Raw genomic sequence first — 23,443 nt, 5'->3', positions numbered from 1 at the left:
GCTGGGCTCCCTCTGTATGTCTTGTTTTTGATTTGTCAAACATTCAGTATATAACCAATTAGCCTTGCCTCTTATAATTCTGCACCAAGGTTCTGTACCACATGACCTTGAAAGCACAAGAGGGCTTTTTTAAATGACCCTTAATAGTCCCACCATGGGGAAATATCACCTCACTTAATCCATCCATGCAGTGAAACACCACATACACACTAGTGAACACACACACTAGGGGGCAGTGAGCACACCTGCCCGGAGTCCTAAGTGCATTGTATCTCCAAAATGGTAATTTTACAGGAGAAGAAAAAACCCACTTTTAATGTAAGTCAATAGAACCAGACGTTTTTTCAAGTTGTTTTGGACCATTTCTTTTGGTCCACTTGTCATGAAATGTACACACAATATAAAGGCCAACAAGTATTTTCAAATTATGTCAAAAACTGAAAAACAACAAAAATGGAGATACAAGGTTTTGACCCAACAACAGCAATATGCTCTTAAAGGTTCCTAAATTTCTTATCTTGGATGACTGAAGAATAACTTTAATACAGTACAATAAATAAATTAATTGATACTCACATAATACATTTTGAACATTAAGATCATTAGCAACAACAGTAATTTTTCCTGTTTTGATTTCCTCTGATAGAAATCCCTGACAGGCGCAATTACTTCCTACATCAGAATTGCTGTTTTTATTTAAATGACAGTAAATCACTGAAGTCTTTCGCATACAGTAAAATTCACATATAACCACAATGAAAGGAAGTCAGAGAGAGAGAGAGAGAGCAGTCAGGATGTTTCTGACACGAACTTGAGCAGTTTCATTGCTAATGCAGCTTCATGTCACAAGGGACATAAAAAAAAACAAATCGCTGTTGTCAGAAGAAAACCTTGTATCTCCATTTTTGACATTTTTCAGTTTTTGACTGAATTTGAAAACACTCGTGGCCTTTTACAATGTTTGTAAATTTCATGATGAATGGACTAAAAGTAACGGCCCAAAATAACTTGGAAAGACGTCTGGTTCTATTGGCTTGCATTAAAAGTAAAGTATGTTTTTTCCTTCTCTTGTAAAGTTACCATTTTGGAGATACAACGTTTTCTTCCGACAGCAACAAAACGCTCCATTCTAGAGAAACTTATCGACTCAGAATTCCTCACAGTGGTGATGAAAGGAAAGGAACCAGACCACCCTCACAGAAAGTTATTACATGAAAAGTTATGAATACACTGCTTTATGCCCGAGACATTGTTTTGTGTTAGTTTTGAGATAAGGTCTTAGAATAAAACATATTTAGGTTCATGCAGATTTCTGTAAGGCTCAATAGTCCTAAAAAAACTCAAATATAACACCATTCTACCATCATCAACATTACATATAACAACTCAAAAGAGGTTCACTGGTGTTTTGGATAGTAAATGAGTCTTCTCCTATCACCACACACTGTGTAAAAAATCACAGTTGGTAAGTGTCTCTACAATTAATGATTTAAAATCAACATTCTGAATGATTTTTTTGAGAGGTTCTGTAGAGAACCAAAAGTTCCTCTATGGCATTACCCCATATAACCTTTTAGCACCTTCATTTCTTCTCATCTTGAAAATTGTCTGAACATGTAAAAATCAGAGCCTAATTTCCAAAAAGATTTGTACTGATACAAGATTTGTATTAAAATTATTTGGGCCTATATCATGGAAAACTAGATTTTCCTTTTTGAAAAAGAAGGTTTTAAACACGTTAAAGTTTCAGTGCATACTGTTCACTCCACAGCTCATACAGTCCATATGTGGAAAATAGTCAATGCAATTACTTATCTGCCAACTTAGCTTACAGTAGTTTAGTCCCACCCATCCATGATGGAGTTATATGGAGCATTTCAGCCTGGACTGCTTTTTGAATTCATTGCAATACATGGCAGCCAGTGAGAACAGAGGTCATTCACATATTCAGTCTTACAGGTACAGTAAGAAAAGTAAGGGATGAAGAGAGGCTGGGAAATGGTCATGTTAAAGTTAAATATGTAGTACATGACCGTGAACAAATGTCATAATTGAGCTCCAGGAAAAAACAGAATACAAGAAATATGTGGGTCCTTTAAACCACCAAAGAGAGGGATCAAAGCAAATATTTTGTAACATATGAAAAGGGAAAGTCTAAGCGTAAGCAGTACTGAGAATCAGCATCAATCTCTCTGTGCAAACTATTCTGACCAGAGACGGTCACAAAGTCAAATGTTTTATAGTTACACAGCGTGACTGAATTGATCTTTTACAGCTCATGTTTTTTTATGTCTGTGGCAATAACTACAGAACGTTCTCTCAGGTGCCTGCACCATTAACTATTAACCTGTATCAGTCCATCTGTTACACGAGAAGCATAGCCGCTTGTTCTGTATAGTCTGTGAGCGTGAAGTATCCTGTCATTGACCCAAACTTCACACACACTCACTCACAGCAATTCTCCACACAAATGTTTCCAAGATAGCACATACAATAAACAAACTATGAACTGGAATGAAAAACAGAAAGGGTGGAGTAAAGCATGGAAAATAGAACCTGGTCATGGCGGAACCCGAACAGGGCAGCATCAGGATTTTTTTTTGTATTGAAGTAAACATACCTCACTTAACTATCAGCATAATTACAAAGTGAATTTGAATGTGAATGTGATTCAACCAATCACATGTTGACTTCCAATGGGTGGGACCAATTTCATGAGTGAAAAAATCTCTTTAGGCCTTCTTAAAGTCATTGATACAGCACTGACTGTGGTCATGAGTGGCAGCCTAGTCAGCGGGTTGTTAGAAATGGAAAACAACAGTGTTGGTCTATAGCAGAGCTCACTGCTGAAAGAGTCACTGTGAAACCGTTACAAAGTAAAATATACTCTAAAATGTCTCTCACAGGCTTCAAGTACAACATGGAATGTTTTTAGAAGCTTCTGTCAATCGCTTAGAGCTAATAAAACTACTGCAGGCCCAGATGGGTTTTTTCCCTGTGTTTTGACCTTTATGGGCTGAATTGAAGGCCTAGGCTAATAGTCATGATTCACCACACTGTTTTTCCTATTTATGTACAAGGACTTTGGATTCCATTGTTTACAAGTAAAGACACAAAAAGCAGGTTTCCTCAAGTTGTTGCTTATTGCTTTGCACAATTAGAACTCTACTTAATATATCCTAAATGAAAGAGTCATACCAGAGAGCCTGTCTGAGCAGTTTAGCATTATTTAATGTGTGTTCTGGGTTCTGCTGTATTACCAGTAAAACACTTTGCATCCAGTCTCAACATATCAAAGGTGTTTAATTATAATAAAATAAGCAAACTGTAATTAGTGAAGTCAAGTTTATTTTATAAAGCACTTTTTACAACAGATGTTGTCACAAAGTAGCTTTACAGAAAATCTGGGTTAGAAGCATTTAGATTAACCAGTAATAACCAATGATTACTTTTAGAGGCCTATCATAGTAACAATAAGAAATAGGTCTATGAAAATTAGTCATTGTTACCAGTGAAAACCAGAGACTAATGTTAGGAGCATATGACAGTGAAAATGAGAGTTAAATCCACGAAAATCAATGACTACCGTTAGAAGCCTATAATGATGCTATGTTATTATGAATATGAGAAGGACTCAGTGTATTGTGAGGCAGGTGAAACAATGTCTATGAGTGTAGTCTGAGTGAAGTCTGTGCAGACACCAGTATCACCAAAAGGGTGAGTGTCAATTATTAGAGCACATGAAGCTGGCTTTAAGCACCATGTTTTATCAAATAACAGTAATTAAACATTAGGCCTGGGAATGTTACTTTCAAAATGTATTCTGTTACAGGTTACAGATTACATGATTAAAATTTTAATCCGTAACACAAGCTAAAGGATTTTACGGCCTCAGTAATCATTTCCAGTTGCCAGTGACTTAAGAAGGTGTTTTAAACTGAGGGTGCATATATAAGCAGCATATATGTGACATATACAGTGACATCTTGTATTTTTTCATTGTTTACATTTCATTTTTCCATATTTTACACAACAGACCTTGTCATAATGGGCTCTGTTGCAAGGGACCACAGTATACACATCTGACTAACTCATTAAGCCACTGATGAGCTTGTCCTGTTCTGGACGAGCATTTTGCAAATGAGCTGAGCAGTGATCAATCAGATTGTTGACATGTAACCGTTTATTTCATGCCCAGAGTCAAGTTAAGCACTGAAATTCAATACTCAGACTCAGGCAGAGATATAATGGTGGAAAAAAAGTTTTGTTTTTTGAGAATTGTTTTAGGCAGTTGCGTCTAACAATCCTGAAATCTGGGGGTCCCTCTTCGCTGTACAGCAGCTTCTGAAGTGGAAACAGCTGAATTAAAGGATTATAAGTAACTTCCTTCTGTTGTTAGTTAACTTTGTTTTGTTGTTCTGTTTAGGACGACCTTAGACTGAATCCAAAGTTAGTGCTGGACATAGAGTATCTCACAGGCCTAGCTCTGAGGCACATGGAGAATGTACATATTGTGGTGTTGGTGTGTGAGACGTGGGAGAGGTCATTATTTTTGCCATCAGAAACACAGTTTTATTTACACCAGTAGAAAAGGCACATAAAAAACAGAGCCACTGAGCAGGCAAGTCACTCTTAATAGTAGACACAACGCCCCCCCTCCCAACTATCTCACTACAGCCTACCACGAAACAACACAATCAACACATACCACAATTAAGCTAACTAACCAACAGCACCAGAACAACAACAGCAACAATTACCTCTTTCATGAAGGGGAGGGGTGGAGCGCGTGGCACAGCTTTGCATAACATGCATATGCAATGTTATACTTTACAGTGGGTCCAGCCTGCTAATGGTGGTATTTCTGTAGTGAAATCTGGCCTGCTGTTTGCAGCAGTTTGTGACTGAAGCTTTATTACATCTAATATTAAAAGCAGCTGGCATTTCTAAGTGATATAAATAAAAAACAAAGTATCATTAAAATGACAAGACAAGGTTTTGTTCATACAGCAACAATATGTTTATGCAGAGACGTGCAAAATGGGCTTGGTTTCTCTTCTGCACAGATTGTTCTGCCACCAGCACGGCAATAATATTGGCCAAGCAGCAATGACTAGATGTCTAATCAGATTGGCAGTAACCCAGTGAAGACTAGTTGTCTTGGATTGTTTTTCACTTATTTATCTTCATTGAGGAGATGGGTTAATTCATTTGGTAGGATAACCTCCTTCTGCTAGTTATGCCTTACATTTTTCATGTGTTGTGGGGTATTTGAAAATCTCACCTGTCTGCATAATATCTGTACTAATTTTCAGCACAAAGTTCTGCCTATCCGATAACAGTTGGCTAATAATTTAGGCCAATTTTGATAACACTTATCCCAAATTTTTGGATAAGGGTTATCAAAAAGATTTAATAATATGACAGCAATATAGACTGAACTTATTACAATACAAACAACTGTTTCAGTCCTAACCATCAGCATAGTTGTTGTGTGAATATTTGTTTTAATAACATCTATGTGCTCTAATTTCTCATGCAGAGGTATCAGTGCACCTGCATCATTTGCATTGTAAAAGGGTAGCTTTCTGTTGAAGATTTATTTCCATTGTAATACACACACACACACACACACACATTATATAAGCCATTTATCCTCATGGGTCACAGGAGTTGCTGGAGTCTATCCTTATTGGCCAGAAGGCAGGAAACACCCTGGACAAGTCACCAGTCCATCACAGGGCAGACACACACATTCACACCAAGGGGCAATTTAGCATCTCCAAATGACCTGACTGCATGGGAGGAAACCCACACAGACATGGGGAGAACATGCCCTGGTTAGCTGGCAGGGGAATCAAACCCAGGCCCTTCTTGCTGTAATGCAACAGCGCTGTTATCAGGGGGGCCATATGATGGAAAATCACAATTGTTTTAGTTGTTGAGGTCTAAATGAAAGCAAATGATCTTTTGCACAGCTCTGAATCTCTCTGTTTTGTTGCATTTTGTCACTGTCAGAATAAAATGTTGTATCACCAATATGGTAACTTTGCAGGAAAAGAAAAAAATGACATTTATCATAAAATATTTAAATGTAACTAGGGCTGGGAGATTTCGATACAATAAATATTGCGATATACCCTTTATCCTCAATAGAGCGATAGGACAGGTTCAATAAATTTTCAATGTAATACACTTTATTTATTCAGTATAATTCTCACACTTTTATGTTCTAGCGAAAGCACTGTTGGCTGCACTACTCAGCTATCACCAGGAGAGTGTTCTGAGTTTTTCAACGTGATTAGAACGGGAGGGGCTACTAGTGAGATGAGTCTTTAGCAACGGCTGAAATGTAGAGGTATATACCAGAGAACTTGTAGAGAGAATTCCCACTCTCCAATGTCTTTGGGGTTTCTCTAACGCTAGAGGGCGCTCCTGAGTGAGTCCAGAATGAAAGGATTAATATGGAGCATTTGAGCAAAATCATAGTTTATAAATGCTTAAACATTTTTAATGTAAAAGAATGCGATCATTATAAAACAGTTTAACTCCGCTGTTATATTTTTAAGACCTTTTAAACTCGTGTTATAGGAGTTTAAAACGGTGCCTCATGGAGGTCCATGACGTCAGTGAGCGTGAACAGCCAATGAGCTGCTCTGCTCACCAACCAATCGTCACTCTCTAGCAGGGATGCAATCCTTCTGCTGCCCAAAGCCTGTTTGCTGTAGAAAAAAGGAAATGTTTAGATATGATTTATTTGTTCTGGTCAAACAATTAGAAACTAACGTTTATTTTAAGATAAGTGACGTAACTGTACTGTACCTGGTTTAGAGAGAACTCACCTTTTTTCTATACATCCTAACGAGCTTTAGCAGCGTTAAATCATGTCTGCTCCTCTCAACTAAAGCGCAGTTACAGCGCTCCAACAGTCATATTTAAGATTAGTGCATTCCCAAGAAAAGAAAGTGAAAGAAGGAAGTGGGTTCATGTGAATTACAGCCCTGTGAATTACAGTGAATTAAATGAAAGTAAACTGAGGAGGCTGTGAGGCTTTGGAAAGCAGGAGAGCAGAGAGCACTATTTTTACAGGCTAGCTGTTTTTAGCAGCTGGCTAACTTGAAGCAGCGCTCTGTCACTCGCACAGCACGGCGAATTGATGATAATGTAGATCAAGCACAACACAAAAGCACCATTTTCAGTTTAAATGTACCTAAAAGGAGGATTCTGTTTGTCTGGTGTTAGATATATTGTTGTTCACCCTTCAAATTACTACAGAGAAATCCAGTCGTCTGCTAGCTGGTGTCTGAATACTGTGATATGCTCTGATGTGGGAGGACTGTTGGCAGTGAGGCGGTGTAATCCATCACTAACCTACCGAGCCAGCTAATATTTGCTGTTCGTACTAAGCTGACATTGTTGAGAAACTAAGCAGTTTAGCTCTGTTGTTAGCCACTTGTTTAGCATTTATAATAGGATAGCCAAGCACTCGTCACCAGACAGCTAAAAAGAATAATTTCTTTCTTAAATTATGACTATAACAAAAACTGCGGCCATGCTTTTCCAGCTGATAAAAACAACCGACCAGAAACTTTCTCTGCTGTCTCATGACAGATTTGTGAAATGTTCCACTGTTTGGTGAGTGTTTGTCATGTTCCAACCATAAAGGATAGTTCAAAACAGCAATTAACCACCCAGGAGCAAAAATCAGCCTTCAGACTTGAAAGAAATAATGATTTGAAATTTATCGTGATATCATTTTTGGCCATATCACCCAGTTCTACATGTAACATAAAACACAGCTGGTGTTTCTAAGTGATTCAAATAAATAATAATTTTAAAAAATTCAAAAGACAATAATACAGCAACAATATGTTGACACAGAGATCTGGAAAATGGGCTTGGTTTCTCTTCTGCACAGATTGTTCTGCCGCCAGCACGGCTGTAATATTAGCAAAGGCTGGGTGACTAATCAGATTGGCAGTAGCTCAGTGAAGACTAGCTGTCTTGGATTTTTTTTTTATCTTTTATCTTAATTCATTGAGGAAACTGCTTAATTAATTTGTTTAATTCAGTCTTTCATTTTATTACCTGATGACAGCCATATGACTGTGACAGGCTCATACAATTACTTTTCTTACTCCTAATTTCTCATGGTGATTGATCCAGGCTCTAACGGTAGCTGGAAATCAAGGCTACAGCGGTGATAACCGGAATGAATTACACCTCTCACATGCTGCTTACTTGCTCAGGTGCCAGAAGGGGACAACTATAGCAGGTAGAAGATGGCTGAGCTTAAATAAAGTTTAAAGTGGAAGTCTTCATGCACCAATGGCTCATTGTGCCAGAACCACCCAGTCTGGAACACTTAAAGTCCTGTTGACACCCGATCTACCCCAACTTAACACCAATTAATAATACACACTAATAACAGCAGACACCAGTCCAGATAAACCTTACACTGGGAGATTAAGAGTCCCTGACTGATGTGGTGGATTATGTAAGTGGACGTGAATATGTAATAAGGCTCGTCTATTTCACACGTTCGGACACACAATCACACACAGCTACTCACTGTCTCCGTTCCGGTGTTCAGTCCTCTTTTCATGAATATTTGAGTTGACATTATAGCACTGTCTGAAATGACTTAAATGTATTACCCCATTTTCAAGAAATAACCCTGAGGAATTGTGGCAAAACATACATTTTTACCAACAACAGAGCAGGTTTGATTTTTTAATTTATTTATTTTTTTGCTAATCAAATAATGTTACAGTGTTTTTGTTTTTCCAAAGTGATGAAATGCATAGCAGTTTCTTAAAGTGAGAATGGAAAGTGTGTAGAGTGGATATGGTTGAGGGGTGGGCAGCACAGCACTTTTTTTGACTAGAACTGGATCCAGGTATTTGGCTGATTGGTCTGAACAGTGCAGTAAGTGTATGGCTGAGTCAGACGCCATAGACCTAGTCTGAGCTAAATTATTTATTTTAGCCAGACTGCCCACACTATAGTGAAGAAAGCAAAGTCAGAGAGAGAGAGAGAGAGAAAAAAGAGAAGTGCTTGAAAAAGTACAGTTAGTAAATGAGTGGAAGGATCGTGTGATGTTGAAATGTTTAGATGTGGTTTAATAAGCTTTACATCAACTTCCTGTCACATTAAGAAGTATATCCACCTGTCACAATTATTACATAACCACCTGAGCACAATTAATTTGCAATAGCAATAATTTTCCACAGTTGTTAGGTTTCACAATCATACTGGATCACAAGTAGAATGTGAAATAGATATGTTTTTATCAGTTGACTTGAAACAAATTAACAAAAATAAAAGACAGTGGGAAACTAGGACAAGTGATGGATATTAAGAAAACAACAAAAGTTATACTATTAACTTTTAACTGGATACTAAAACATGTTTAGGGGAATGTTTGTTAATTTGTTAGCTAAGCAGCTATGCATGCTTGCACAATAAGTGTTTTTCAGTGACATTTGTAAGGTTGTCTCTTTATGTGAGTCTGTGTTGCTGTAAAAACTTGTATATCCGTGTATCATGTCTCTCAGCACATTGTCATATTACCTACTAAAAAACTGCTAGCAAGGAAGAGATCAGTCAGTTTGGCTGCTTTCAGGCATGTACTTTAATAGTTGCATGAACAAAAAGCCAATTCAATCATTAACCACAGCAGAGCCCTGAGTATACGTGACATTGTTTTGTAAAAGTCATTTGTACATGGTATGGCATTGTTTGATACCTCATATTTAAAGTAAGGTGTCAGGAAAAAAAATATATAGTTTGACTTTTTCATGTAAAAGGTTGTACAATATAAAACAGTAAATGAAATAACTGATAATCCAAAGAAAAGAGTGGAATGGGTTAAATATAATTTTTTGACCTATGCAAAACCTTTTAGATTTTATGTTTTTCCAATATATTTAACCATATTTAATGCATTAATTTTTAAGAATGTGTTAACTTATTTTTACTTAGAAAATAAACAAAAACATCTCATTTGCAATCATGACTATATGACTATCAGTTATCAGCTGGAATTCAACGATCATGACAGGAATAATCAGAAAGCTGGGTCAGATATTTCCATCTGTGTTGTAAGATGATTTTTCAACTTGCTCCTGATGCATGCCATGTATGCCCCCCTTCTGTCTCTCTCTCAGGTGGATGTCGTAGAGCATGAATCTCATGGGACCCCCAATTAGGCAGGCCAAGTGAGTATAGCATCCTTACAAACACTCGCAAATAAGTTACACATGAAAATCACTAACCAGTGGATGTTTGGGCAGGTGTGTGTGTGTGTGTGTGTGTGTGTGTGTGTGTGTGGGTGTATGTGTGTGTGTGTGTGTGTTTTGGTGTGCAAAGAGAGTGTGTGCGTCAGGGTCTCAGTTGACAGAGTAGCTCTGTTAGGGAATGTTTGCTTTGCCTTCCCTGCTGGCCACAGGTCTCAGTCTCTTTCTCACTCTCTCTCTCTCTCTCTCTCTCTCTCTCTCTCTCTCTCTCTCTCTCTCTCTCTTTCTCTCTCTCTCTCTCTTTCTCTCTCTCTTTCTCTCTCTCTCTCTCTTGCTCTCTCACCCCCTCCTTACTCCCATATGCTCTGGGAACCTGTAGATAATCTTAGCCAGTCCTGTCCAGACACTGTCACAGTGTCACTAAGTGAAAACTCTTTAAGAGCTGTTCATCTGTGGACGTAAATCAGTAAACCAACATTTTTCATGCTAACTGGCACTTGCGTGCTGGGTAACAGTGTGTTTGGATAGCCAGTGTAGTCTGAGAGATGAAGAGCAGAAATCATCTTCCTTCATCCTCTTCCTCTTTCTGCAGTGGGGTGGCCAGATCTGACAGCAAGATCAGCGCCAAGGCCCTGTACGGTAAGCCAGAGATGTGGATCTGTGTGTATAGATGTTCGAATGTAGGGCTGTGACTGTGAGTACAGTGGGGTTGTACTGTGTATGATGCCACTTAGATATTTGTTTCTGCCTTTGTCACTGTTGTATCAAACCCTCTGAAGTTCTGTTTTGCTTTTTATTTTTTCTAATATTTAAAAATGACAGCTTCTTTTTATGCAGTGAGACAAGAATGAATTTATGAACAGAAGTGGCCAAACATTGCAAATGTATATCAAAGTTAGGAAAATAGTGACTTATTGGCATTGGTCATTAAGATATTGGTATTTGCGTAGTGTCTAATTACTCAAACTTTACTCTAAGCTTGTGTAACACAAAATCCATCATTATATAAAGCAGCGTTTCTGTGTGAGTTTTTTCTGGGCTTCCTGTTAGTTACTACTAGATCCAAATAGCCCTTTAGCTTTTGATTTTTATGGGATTGAGGCACCTTTATGTGCTGTATGTTTCTTTATGTATGTATTTGTGTATATAATTTCGCTTCTGCATTCCATCCACAGTTTTAAAGACTGTTAACAGTATTAGTGCATGTGATTTACATGGGTCTCACAGCTGTTAACATACAGAGCGACTGAGACTGAGACTGATACGTCTACACTGAGATTGAGCCAAACCATAACAATTGACATTTGCTAATCAAATGAATGTGCCAGGAAATGAGAGAGGGGGGGGGGGGGATGAGAGGGAGAAAGAGGAAGAGAGAAAGATAGATAGAGAAAGAAAAGTAGATACAGAGAGAAAAATGTCAAAATGATACCTTGAATGAGCACACAGTTCCATGCAGTATTTATTTATTTTTTTATCAATGGCGACATGACTGAAATTCCAGTGGTGTTTGGATAATGTACAGTGCTGTGCAAAAGTCATTCATAGTGCCAATAAGTACAACTTATTCATTTTTAGGAGGATTATTCTGAGGAGATTAGATATAATCCACTTAAATAAGGAAGCACAAATTGAAGGAAAGTACATGATAAAAACTCAAGTTTCCTAAAACTAAGGTTCAGATAACTGTTTAAAAATATAGAGTAAATGGGATTCCTAACAACTGACCTGGTGGATCAGCAAAACTGTCACTATCAGATAAACAGTACTTTCATCTTTGAGAGAGAGGAGAAAATCAAGCTCTACTCTTCCTTCAGATCTGAAAAAACCCACAGCTGTTTCTGTCCATGTTCCACTGTGAGAAGAACACCTCAACACTATGAGTCTGAAACGATGTGTAGCTCTCAAGAAGTCTTTACCAAGAAAAGAAGATAAGTTTCTTAGCAAAGAAGCTGATGATGCTCTCACAGTGGACTGAACACCCCAAGAACACCCCCAGACCTCAACATCACTGAATGTGTTTGGGATTATTTGGGTTGTCAAAAACAGAAAATGCAACAAACTTTCTAAGACTGAACTTTTGAGGTTTGAAAAAAACATTTCTGCATTTCTTTTAAAAACTGAAACACCTGAAAAATTCAGAAAATGTAGATTTTCTATTTAGTTGTTGAGGCTTCTGTGAAATTTTAAATGTGTTTTCTGATGATGAAAACTAAACTAAATAACATATAATAAATAGCCAATTTGACTGAAAAAAAAATAGTAGATAGCCTCTGACTTTTGCACAGTACTTTGTTTTGGAAGCATTGCTATGGCAACTGTTATTGTCCTTTTCACATACTTTCATTGTAAAATCTACCTTATAATTCTGTCCTGGTAATCATTCACTGGAGTCTCAGTGTTAACTAATGTCTTTGTCATTATATGTGTGTGTTTGTGTGTGTGTGTGTGTGTGTGTGTAGGTGTGTAGGTGTGCGCGTGTATGTGTGTCTGAATGTACACAGTCCGCTTCTGTACTAGTCTGGGTGTGTCTGTTATGAGTTTGTGGAAGCAGTTGGGCGTGTGTATGCTCATGTTAAAGAGGTGTATAAAAGAGGCTTTTAGAGAGAGAGAGTGTGTGTGTAGGAGGTGGCATGTTTTCCTGGCATCTCAGAACCGCGTTTTCCTTCTTTCTGAGCGATGGCAGTGTCATTAGCTGTATACTAATACACTAAGGAGAAAAGAAAACCACAGTGTCTCAGTGATTTCCTCAGAAAAGAGGGGGGAGAGAGAGAGAGAGAGAGAGAGAGAGAGAGAGAGAGAGAGAGAGAGAGAGCGGGGAAGAGAAAGAAAAAGAACCTGTGTTTTTATGACAGATGGTCACTGATATCTGGCACAGGGTAACTTGGCAGCTAAAGCATGCATGATATCTCACACTACCTGTACATGCATGTGTATACTAATGTGTATGGCAGTGAAAGTACTATAGACACAAAACCTGCTTCTGACTGTTCTAGGACATATGGTCTTGGGACACTTCATACTGTATGTTAAAAATGTGTTATTATGTGAAAAAAGTGTGGGATTGCTTGTAAACACACATGGTTTTTATTACACTTTACATATATATATATATATGGCTTTTCTGTAAGGGTGGGGATACAAAACATGTAAAAATAAAAACTTAATGTGAAATGAACTGTAGATGAATAAGTTAACAACAGCAGAAAACAGCATAAAATGTTGGGAAGCTGATCCAGTGTCAATGTAATATTCAGATACAGGCTACTCAAGACTGCACAGTACTGGTCACTTTGCTAAAATGCTTTACAATTACCAGCCAATTACTGGATGATCTGACATTTCAACAACTTTGACAGGAAGCAGACCAGGTTCTCGAAGAATGTGCCATTCAGCAATCTTCTGCAGTGTTTTTGCTGTAAATTTAATCATGGCAATACACAAACGAGAAAAGAAAAGCGCAGTATTCCAGTGAGCTCCTCAGGAAAGAGAGAGAGAGAGAGAGAGAGAGAGGGAGAGAGAGAGAGAGAGAGAGAGAGAGAGAGAGAAGGGAAGAGAAAGAAAAAGAACCTGTTTTTTTGTGACAGATGGTCACATTTCCAGGACAATGTTAAAGTTTACCAGTTTAGCTTGTTTTGTAGTAAACAGAGAAACAAGAGTTAAATAGCAGTTTCTATGAAGGCCAGAATGAGGATGTGAAGTCATTAACATGCTTAGAAATCATTCTATTTGCATATCTTTTCATTTTAATGCAATAATGAGCTTATCTCATTTACTTTGTACAATTTCTTTTTACCATTTAATCTTATAATGCTGATAAATCAGTGGATCTTCTTTAACTGTAACATTGTCTTTACTGGTGAAGCATCCTCCTTTCTGCCCTGTGAACCAGTGTTTTTTGTTTTGCTTTTACAATGGTAGATCCATAGGCACAGTGTGCTTTGCTTAATCACTCTCACACTGTGCAAATATTCTCTTTGTTCTGCTATGCAAAAATTTGCACTGTCACCTAGCCTCAGCTTGCCTACAGTCCGGCCATGCAAATGAGCCTGTGGGCCTCTTACCTGCCCTATTCGCGCAGGCTTATCTGACCTATCAGAGAGATGGAGCGACAGAGAGAGAGGATGAGTGAGGGAGAGAAAGTGGCACTTTGAATCCACCAAGATTTAAACGGTCGGAGCAGCTGGTTGTCTCAGCAACTTGGAGTGAAAGCAAATAAGAATCAACAGCTGGACCAAAACTATTCTCATGCACAGTAATTTAGTTTATCTTCATCTTCTTTTATATTCTCAATCTTCTGCCTTTCTTCTGTGTTGGCTTCATCCTCCTTCATGATGGGACTGCTGGGGCATTATCTTTTCTCATTATTTTTTCTCATCTTAGATTGTTCTACGTGTTCTTCCAGCTCTTGCTTCTCGCATGAGTCTGCATATGTGTGTGAGTGTTCACCAAAGCTGTTTGTAGGCTGAGCTCTGTGAAAATGTGTGGTGGCCTGGCATATTGCATCCATTTGGGTTGTGCTGGCCTGTGTGGGTTATTTGGAGATGGTTGCTTGTGTGGGGCAGATGGCACTGACCACATGGGCACTTAATTTCCTGCATCCAGCAGGCACCCTGTAGCATGTTGGCATGGTAACTTCACTGCCGTCAATGCTTCAATGCCGTCACTGACGAGCCTCTATAGGAGCCGTCAGAACAGGTGTATTCGCCACGGTAACAAAATTAGGTCTGGATTATATTTATCAGGATTGAAATTAAAGATTAATTAATGCTTTGGTTTGTTATTTTATGATATTTATTGTAGTACAGTGTGAAATGCAGTACTGTAAAAAACTGTGACAAAATGATATGCAAACCTGTTTATCTGTGGGGAGTTTGCATTTATGTCTTTCAAAAGAAAATCTTAAAACTAGAAAATCAAATAACACATTTTGATTTTATGTCCATCAGTTTGGTAGTATTACCATTTCCAAACCTCTCATTGAGGAAGTATTTACAGTGACCATCCGATACAGTTGTAGGCAAAAGTTTGAACACCCCTGGTGAAATGACATGCTTTATTGATTTTCTAAGAGAAAATAAGTGAACACATCCTCTACAGAGGACACACTTAAATATGACATTGCTAATTGTAGTGCACAATTCAACATATTAGTAAAGCATGTAATATGGGCCATAACTTTTGCACAGACCACATTTTATGTTTTATTTGTACTTCAATATGTTACATTCAACAAATAAACAGTAATTGTGCATTAAACTGTACAGAAGTGTGTTCTATATAGAGGATATTTTAACTTATTTTCACTTAGAAATTCGACAAAACATGTCAGTTGACCCGGGGTGCCCAAACGTTTGCATACGATTCTGTTTATCTAACCCATCCTCTTTAAATGAATACAGGTGTGCTGATTTAACCTGTGTTCTCCTAACTCTGTTCTTCTACCCAACAAATTGATAACCTTTTAAGAACAAAAAGTCTTGTTACTTTTGACGGTATTTGTGTTTATTTGTGTTTATTCTAATGCTTTAAACTGTTTTACTGCACAAATCTCACTTACAGCAATAATAAATAGTTTTAAACTTTTTTGCCAGGCTACTTTAGTGCAATACTGTATGTTTCTGAGTCGCTTGGTGTAACAGCGCATGGTTTGTTGTGTATAATTGAGTTGCACTAAGCAGCTTGTCCAAATCTATGACTGTTGAGGATGTTGGGATAAGATCAGATGGTGAATCGACTTGATGAAATGGCGCCACCTTTGTTGTTTGTTGCAATACGTAAACAAAATAAAAGAAAACAGTGTCGTCATACTCTGGAGAGAGAAGAGAGAGGTGAGACAGATAGCATTACCTGCTCTTCAGCAGTCACTTCAGGACAGCGCTGGTTCATACTGACCAGCCCTGCTAGTCCATGACCGAAGAACAGAGGAAACAGATAGAATGATCTGGAAAGCCAGCAGAGAGCTTTGCTTATGTAGGCTGTGACTTTACTGCTAGTGAATAGCTACAACAGAACATTATAAAGTGATATGCAAAAGTTTAAAAATAATGTTTACTAATAAGTTGAAGCATTCTCCACATAGAACACACTCAATTTTATTTTAATCTTAATGCACAATTACTGTTTATTTACATTATTTGTAACATATTGGGGAAAAAAATCAATGTGGTCTATGCAAAATTTTGGAACATTTTATATTTTAACAATTTACAATGTTAATAAATAGAAATTGTGCACTATAATGTGAAGAAAAATGCCATATTAAGTGTGTTCTTCGTAAAGGATTTGTTAGTATTTTTACTTACAAAATCAACAAAACATGTAATTCGATCAGAGTGTTCAAATGTTTGCATACAACTGTATCATTTACCAGATGTCTAACAGGACTTACAGGTAAATGCAAATAAAACAGAGGACAGTAACAGAAGTAACAACTGCTTTTACAACTGTATGTGCTTTCATGCTCACTTAATCCTTAATATAAATAATATATGAATGATTATTGAAAGTTAGAGATTATGAAAGTTATTACTGTAAATTTGCTTTTAAACCATTAAAAATAATTATGCAAGTAATTACATAGTAAATACAAATGTCAAGAAATTACCAAATTAGGGTGGGCTTTCTTTCAGCATGCACAACACAAAGTTTCGCAGATAAACCACAGAAAAAATATCTCGTCTACTCACAAACACAATCCTGGTGTTGGTTCAAAATGAATGATTAAGCGCTATGGGCAGAATGTCAGCATTTATTTCAATAATCTACAGATGTCAATTATTTTACAGTTAAATTACATTTGAAGTGGCATTAAAAGGTCAAAAAACATATTAAATTTAATATGAGGATGCCCACGACCCCCTGATACCTGTTCTTTACAATTATTCTTCATAGAAGTTTGGATGAGTAGAGAGAGTCAAGGCCTTCTCCAGGTTTCATGTTTTTTTTTTAAATTCTGATCTGTGATCAGTTCAGTGTTTTCTCCTGTCATTATTAACAGTAGGCGGTAGGTAGTCGACATTGGTCCTGAGTCAGCGCAGGAGCCTTATGTTATGGTCAGCGAGCTCTGACACGGCCCATATGCTGCTTAAGTGGCTCTCGTTGCGAGCTGTGAAGCGATTGGCGTAAATGTCAGTCATGAATAATGTAAGTGTACAGCTCTACTTTCTCATTGCCGCCCACACACGGACCCAACGCAAGCACTACTGTTTCACTCACACAGGAAGAGAGAAGAGAGGGATAATGAATGGAGAGCAGGAAGTGAGGGAACATTTCCTTCTGTGATTGGGTGGGTGGGAGAGAGAGAGGAGGAGGAGGAGGGGTGGGTGTTGTTTGTTTGATACAGTACCCCTTAAGCCTGCTGATTAGAACATGTGCTCGCTTAATGGTAATGATTAGCCTTGGCCCCTTAACCTGAGGAGCCTGAAACAGCTTCTCAGCTAGAACCACTCTGCTTCTTTTGCTTAATAAGGATGGATAGATACAGTTAAACAACACAAACAGATTTGTTTAGAGATTTCACAGGCCAGTTTTTGCTGCTGATCTCAATCCAAGTCCTTTGGAAATCGTCTGATACGATCTTCATCGCTTTATAAACAGTGCATGCTTTATGTACATTAATGCTATTAAAACCAATCCATATTAGACAAGATATGGTCAGGTGTTTATTGGTTTAAAATGCTGTAGTAATATCACTGAAAGCTCTGACGTTACATGTAATTAATTAATTACATGAATTCTTTTCTTGCAATTAGTTATCACTTGTTAGTGACACCACATGGAGAGTCTGAAGTTGCTTACATTTCTGTGTCCAAAATTATTTAACGGACTGAAAAAAGGTTAAAATTACTTTTTAAGTAAGTAACATAGCAGACTCACAATTTTAAGTTAATTAAAAAAAAACAATGTTACAGTTCTGTAACAGAATGTACAAACCCAATCCACCAAAATGTTGGGATAGTATGTAAAATGGAAATGTAAACAGAAAGCAGTAATTTGTCAATTTTGTTCATTTTGACCTTTATTTATTAAAAAGAAAGGAAAACCTTGTAAAGATAAGACATTTAATGTTTTGCTTTCCTTTTTGTAAATATGCACTCATTCTGAAATAAGCTTGCATGACTGCAACATGTTTCAAAAATGAAGCAATGTAAGGCCAGGAACATTGGAACATTTTGAAATGTGGGCAAAAAACATCTTAAACAGATGATGCAATTATGCTTGGGTGTAAAAACAGCTTTTTCAAGGACATCCATGCTTCAGCAAGATAATGCCAAAGCGCATTCTGCATGTGTTACAACAGCATGGCTTTGTAGTAAGAGAATACAGTGTGCTAGACTGGCCTGACTGCAGCCCAGAACTGCCTTTGAAAATATGTTAAAGTTAATAATATGTTAATAATATATGAGACCATAGTCTTTTGAGCAGCTAATCATGCTTAATGTTATAATCAAGCAAAATGTTATATCAAGCAATCATGGGAAAAAGATTCCAGTTTCACAACCACAGCAACTGGTGTCCTTAGTTCCCAAATGATTACTGAACATTGTAAACAGGAAAGGTGATGCAAGCCATGGTTAACATGCCACTGTCTCATCTTTTTGGAACAAGTTGCAGACATGAAATTTAGAATTTAGAAGTGTATATGTACAATGACGTTGATTAGTTGAAACAGTAAATGTCTTTGCAATTGATTACAGGTTAAAAAGTATTTGCTAAGCATTGCTGTCTGTTTTTATTTACATTTTCCTAATATGCCAACATTTTGGGACTGGCTTTGTGCCCATTTTTCAATGGTCTGGGTGGTGGTGATAGGAACCAGATAACCTTTATTGTTTCTGTAAGCTCCCTCACAGAAAGTTATTATATGAAATGATTTAAAATATGCCAGATTCCTGAGACGTTGCTTTACAGAAAGTTTGAGATAAGAATTTGGCCTAAACGCAATTAAAAAAAAATAAATTTATGGTGTAGAGGCATATGCATATGTAACAAATTGGAAAAAATATATCCCCAAAGAAAATGTTTTTTTTTTCAGATTTCACCATTATCAGCTTTACATATAAAAACTCTTTTATTCCCTGGTCATTTGGGATAGTAAATAAGGTGGATATATTTGTATTGCAGACATCTCAACCTCTGATATCACCACCACTGTGAAAAAAATCAGCAAGTTCTCTAGAATGGATGGCCACACATCAAAATGCTTTGAATAGCTTTATGTACGTCCTACTGATTGAATTATGCCCTTTGCCATGATTTTATAGCTTACTGTTTTAGGTTCAGTTAACTTGAAATTTAACACATATACAAACACATACACACACAGACACACACACAAAGAGTGTAATATAAAGTGTAGGGGGTGTACAGTGTGAAGTCATAAAATAAATGTTAGTTTATATGTTCTTCACATTAAATGATCAAATAATAATAAATTGCAATCATTTTTGATAAACATTGAAAATGGGTCCTACAGACCTGAACACCACACAAGGGTTAAACTAAATTTAAATTAAATTGCAAAGTTGGATTTTATCATTTTTTAATATTGCTTCTTCTACTTACTTTGGTAGCTGCACTTTTGGGAGAGTGTTACCTGTAAAGAGCTATGAGTGATTAATCAAACAAATTACGCCATGATTTTATCACCAGTGATAACTGCTTTTTTTGGAGTAGTTATCTGAGAGTGTCTTTCTGAGTGTTTATCATTAGAGATTTGTATGTTTTTTTGAGTTTACCTTTTAAAGGTTTTGTCAGACCAGTTAGCCTATCATGTGGTGGATACTTATGAACAAAAATGAGACTGAAAGTTTGGAATCTGCTTTACCAGTAAATTATAAGGTGTATTTATTCAAGAATAAATGCATTTTTGAATGCTTTGTTTACCAAAAAAGGAGATCATTAGCTGGCTCACAAAAAAGTCAAAATAGTAAACTCTGGTGCGAGTAAAATTCTATTAATCAAGTAAAGACTATTCTGCACTCGTGGATCTCAGTCTTCAAAGATTTATTTCCCATAATTAGTAAAAAGAACAACTGGCCAGCTCGCAGAGTCCTTACAGTAATAACAGCTACAGGCAAAATGTTGTCACCTCTTTGTGAGCTTACCTGTTGTTCTTTTTACCAAATATGTGAAATGAAGACTGTGAGGACTTTGTTGTGAATCATAATGTTCAGTTATAGTTACGCTACACAACAAACGAAAAGACAAAAAAGAAAGCATGAATTAGAAAAACTGTTGCCTTTATATAATGCTTACATCTGATGGGTGAGTTTTCAGTTAAGCATCTCAGTGTCTGCACACCTGACTGTTGTGTGTCTGTATGTGAGTGTGTTTGTGTGTGTTTCTTTGTATATTTATGTGTTTGTGTGTGAGTGTGTTTGTGTGTGCATGTTTCTGTGTACCCAAAGACTGCTGGGATAGGCTCCAGCACCCCCCCACGCCCCTGACAGAGAAGCGGCTTAGAAAATGGATGGATGGATGGATGGCTGTTTCTGTGTATGTGTGTTACTGTGTGTGTGTGTGTGTGTGTTTGTGTGTATGTTTCTGTGTGTGTATTACTGTGTGTGTGTGTGTGTTTGTTCGAGTGTGTGAGTGTATTTGTGTGTGCATGTTTCTGTGTGTGTGTGTGTGTGTGTGTGAGTGAGCATGTGTGGGTGTGCTGCTGGGTGAATATTGTTTTATTAAACCATCTCAGTTGAACTGATTTATGGCAGCTGTTGTAAACCAAATGAGGACAGCTATATAAAAAGAGAGGAGGAGGAAGCTGAAGGGTTAAACTGAGCAGATCACGTAACAATTGACCTTTGACCCCAATTTAAAGTGTGAATTGAAGTATACTGACGACCTGTCAGTGAAGCTCTTCCTGTAAATGTGTCTGGAGCACAGAGCAACAGTCAGTCACTAATGGGGCTCGAGCAGTTGAGCGGAATTTTGCTGGGAAATTGAATTTGATGACGGTCAGATGGGTAGGAATGAGAGCTATTTATAGTTTTCAATGAACTACTGTTGTGGAAGAAAGACTCATTTTGTTGGTCTAATTGAAAATGTTTAGTGAATATTACATAACATTTACAGAGCTAATGAATGTCTCCCTTTTATATGTATTTTAAGAGAAAATGTTATGGGAAAGAGTTTGAGTTCAGTTGTACTGTTGTTTGGTGTTGAGCTCAGCTGTGTAAGCTTTTTCTCCTTGTGTTTGTGTATGGTGTCTACGTGTGTATGTTCCTCCAGCTACTTCCTTATAACTGTTTGGTAGATTCCATGTGCCTAGTCTGTGCTCACTGAACCTCAAAATGTGGCATTCAGGTTAGTCTGCTCTCTATATGTTTGTCATCATTATTCAAGATTTATTTATTTATTTACTTACTTACTTGGGTATTTCTTACTTGTAGTTGAATGGCATGCTCCAGCATCTCCAGTGCTGAAAATCACATTGGTTGTCACTGTATTTCATCTATAATGCTCAAAATGAATAATTAAGCCCACAGGTAACTAAAGTTACCAGTGTACATCTGTCTGTCTCTTTTCTATTACTTGACTAACAAATGCTTTGAACAGTTGTACACACATGAAATCATAATATGTTTTATTATAACAAAAAACAAAGAAATTCAGAAAATATGTGTTTCAGCAGTGATAGTTTTAAATTTTACACACTGATTATCAGATTGTGGGACACATGTACTTCAAAACAATGGTATTTAACTGTTTACAATGTGGCCATGAGCGACAGAGATGCAGTCTCACTTCCTGCTTTGAAATTTGGCTAAAATCAGCCTTCACCTATGGACAAAAGTCTGTGTTTCCATTCTAATGTGAAAATGTGGGACAACAATTTTTTTTATTTAAAACTTATTACTGCCTCATGATCATGACATAATTCTTGTAAATATCTAAGATCTGAATACTTGTATATATATATATATATATATATATTTTTTTTATTTTTTTTTTTAATTTTTTTTTTTTTTCTGTGAGACTGCAGTTTGAGCTAATATGGCTGAATAGTTTGTATATGGGCCTAAACTTGTTAAGCTTTGAAATCTCTGTGATTTGAGAAAGTACATTGCCTTATTATAGCTTCATTACAGCGTTCTTAATTTTGTTTTCTTGCATCATCAATAATTAAGTAATTAACCAGTGTGTGTATTCAGTGGGTATAGTTAATGCATCACAAACAATTTTTTTCTCCATTTTAGAACAACGCAAGAAATACTCGAACTCAAACTTCATCATGCAAGAGACGTCTCAGTACCATGTCCAGGTAAGGCAGCCCTTCTGTCTCCTTCTGTCCTTTTCTTCACTTCTCTCCCTCCCTCTCTAAATATCACTCTGTTTCTGTGCTGAAGTGAAGAATGCAGTTTAGTGCTTGTGGCTTTTCCAGTAACAATGAACTTGTGAGTTAATGTTTACACACAATCCAGTTTTTGGTATGGCATTGCAATAAAATAATTATAGTCCAGTCTTTGGAATACGGACAGATACCATGCTAACTCACTCTACAGCCAAGTTCAATCAGAGTGCCAAAGCCCTTTTATCGCTGTATTTGTCATGTTGCATTGGTGCGCTTAGCATTGACGAGCCGTTATTAATTTCAGTCCTAACAGTCACGTTGTTTGTGCCTGTTGCGTTTAGTTTAGGGTTTGAGTGGACAGATCTGGGTGTAGTTCACTCAGTGGAGTGACCATAGAAAAATTTTTAACTGTGCACTCTCTGTCTCTCACTCTCACACACTTTTCTAATGACTGTTGTGTAACTTATCTCTCTCTCTCTCTATCTCTCTCTCTCTTTCTGAGATATACATGTATGCACACACAGCAGTAATCTCTCCTCACCCATACACGGTTCCTCCTATATCAGGTTTCCTCTGTATGAGGGAATCAGTGCTGAGTGCTCTGTCATATAGCTGAGCACACCATCAGCTTAAAGATTACATTTCAAATCTCTTTGACATGACAAATCTCTTTCAGCACTGATTTCTATTAGAGAACATTTGTGTGCAGTTTGAAGCAGTATCAGCTGATTACAACAGGCAGCAGTAGTTCATTAAAAGTGGAAGTATAGGATCCTGCAATAACAATGTCAACCCTGCTGTGTGTCAACTTTATCAAAAGGTCTAGCCGCTAAAATGTGAAGATGTCATAATATGATATTCCTATATAAAATGCAATTTTTAATTTTTTTGAAGTATTTTTTTAGAT

At 37.2% G+C, this 23,443-nt stretch overlaps 1 protein-coding gene across 5 annotated transcripts in view; it reads left to right on the top strand.

Moving 5' to 3' along the window:
- eps8l2 (EPS8 like 2) overlaps positions 1-23,443 on the top strand; it is a 46,191-nt gene that overhangs the window by 5,346 nt on the left and 17,402 nt on the right. For 2 of the 5 annotated variants that reach the window (XM_017706713.2, XM_017706714.2), the window contains exons 2-4: positions 10,170-10,220; positions 10,831-10,877; positions 22,442-22,506. In XM_017706713.2, coding sequence (XP_017562202.1) covers positions 10,186-10,220; positions 10,831-10,877; positions 22,442-22,506 — 147 coding nt within the window. In that variant the 5' untranslated portion in view covers positions 10,170-10,185. Of the gene's footprint in view, positions 1-10,169; positions 10,221-10,595; positions 10,878-21,094; positions 21,209-21,473; positions 21,549-22,441; positions 22,507-23,443 lie in introns of those variants that run through there. The other 3 variants (XM_017706718.2, XM_037542508.1, XM_017706712.2) reach the window with 3 other exon arrangements.

The sequence above is a fragment of the Pygocentrus nattereri genome, chromosome 11 (genome assembly GCF_015220715.1).
Source record: "Pygocentrus nattereri isolate fPygNat1 chromosome 11, fPygNat1.pri, whole genome shotgun sequence".
Classification (NCBI taxonomy): domain Eukaryota; kingdom Metazoa; phylum Chordata; class Actinopteri; order Characiformes; family Serrasalmidae; genus Pygocentrus; species Pygocentrus nattereri.
This window is presented reverse-complemented; position numbering and strand designations above follow the sequence as displayed.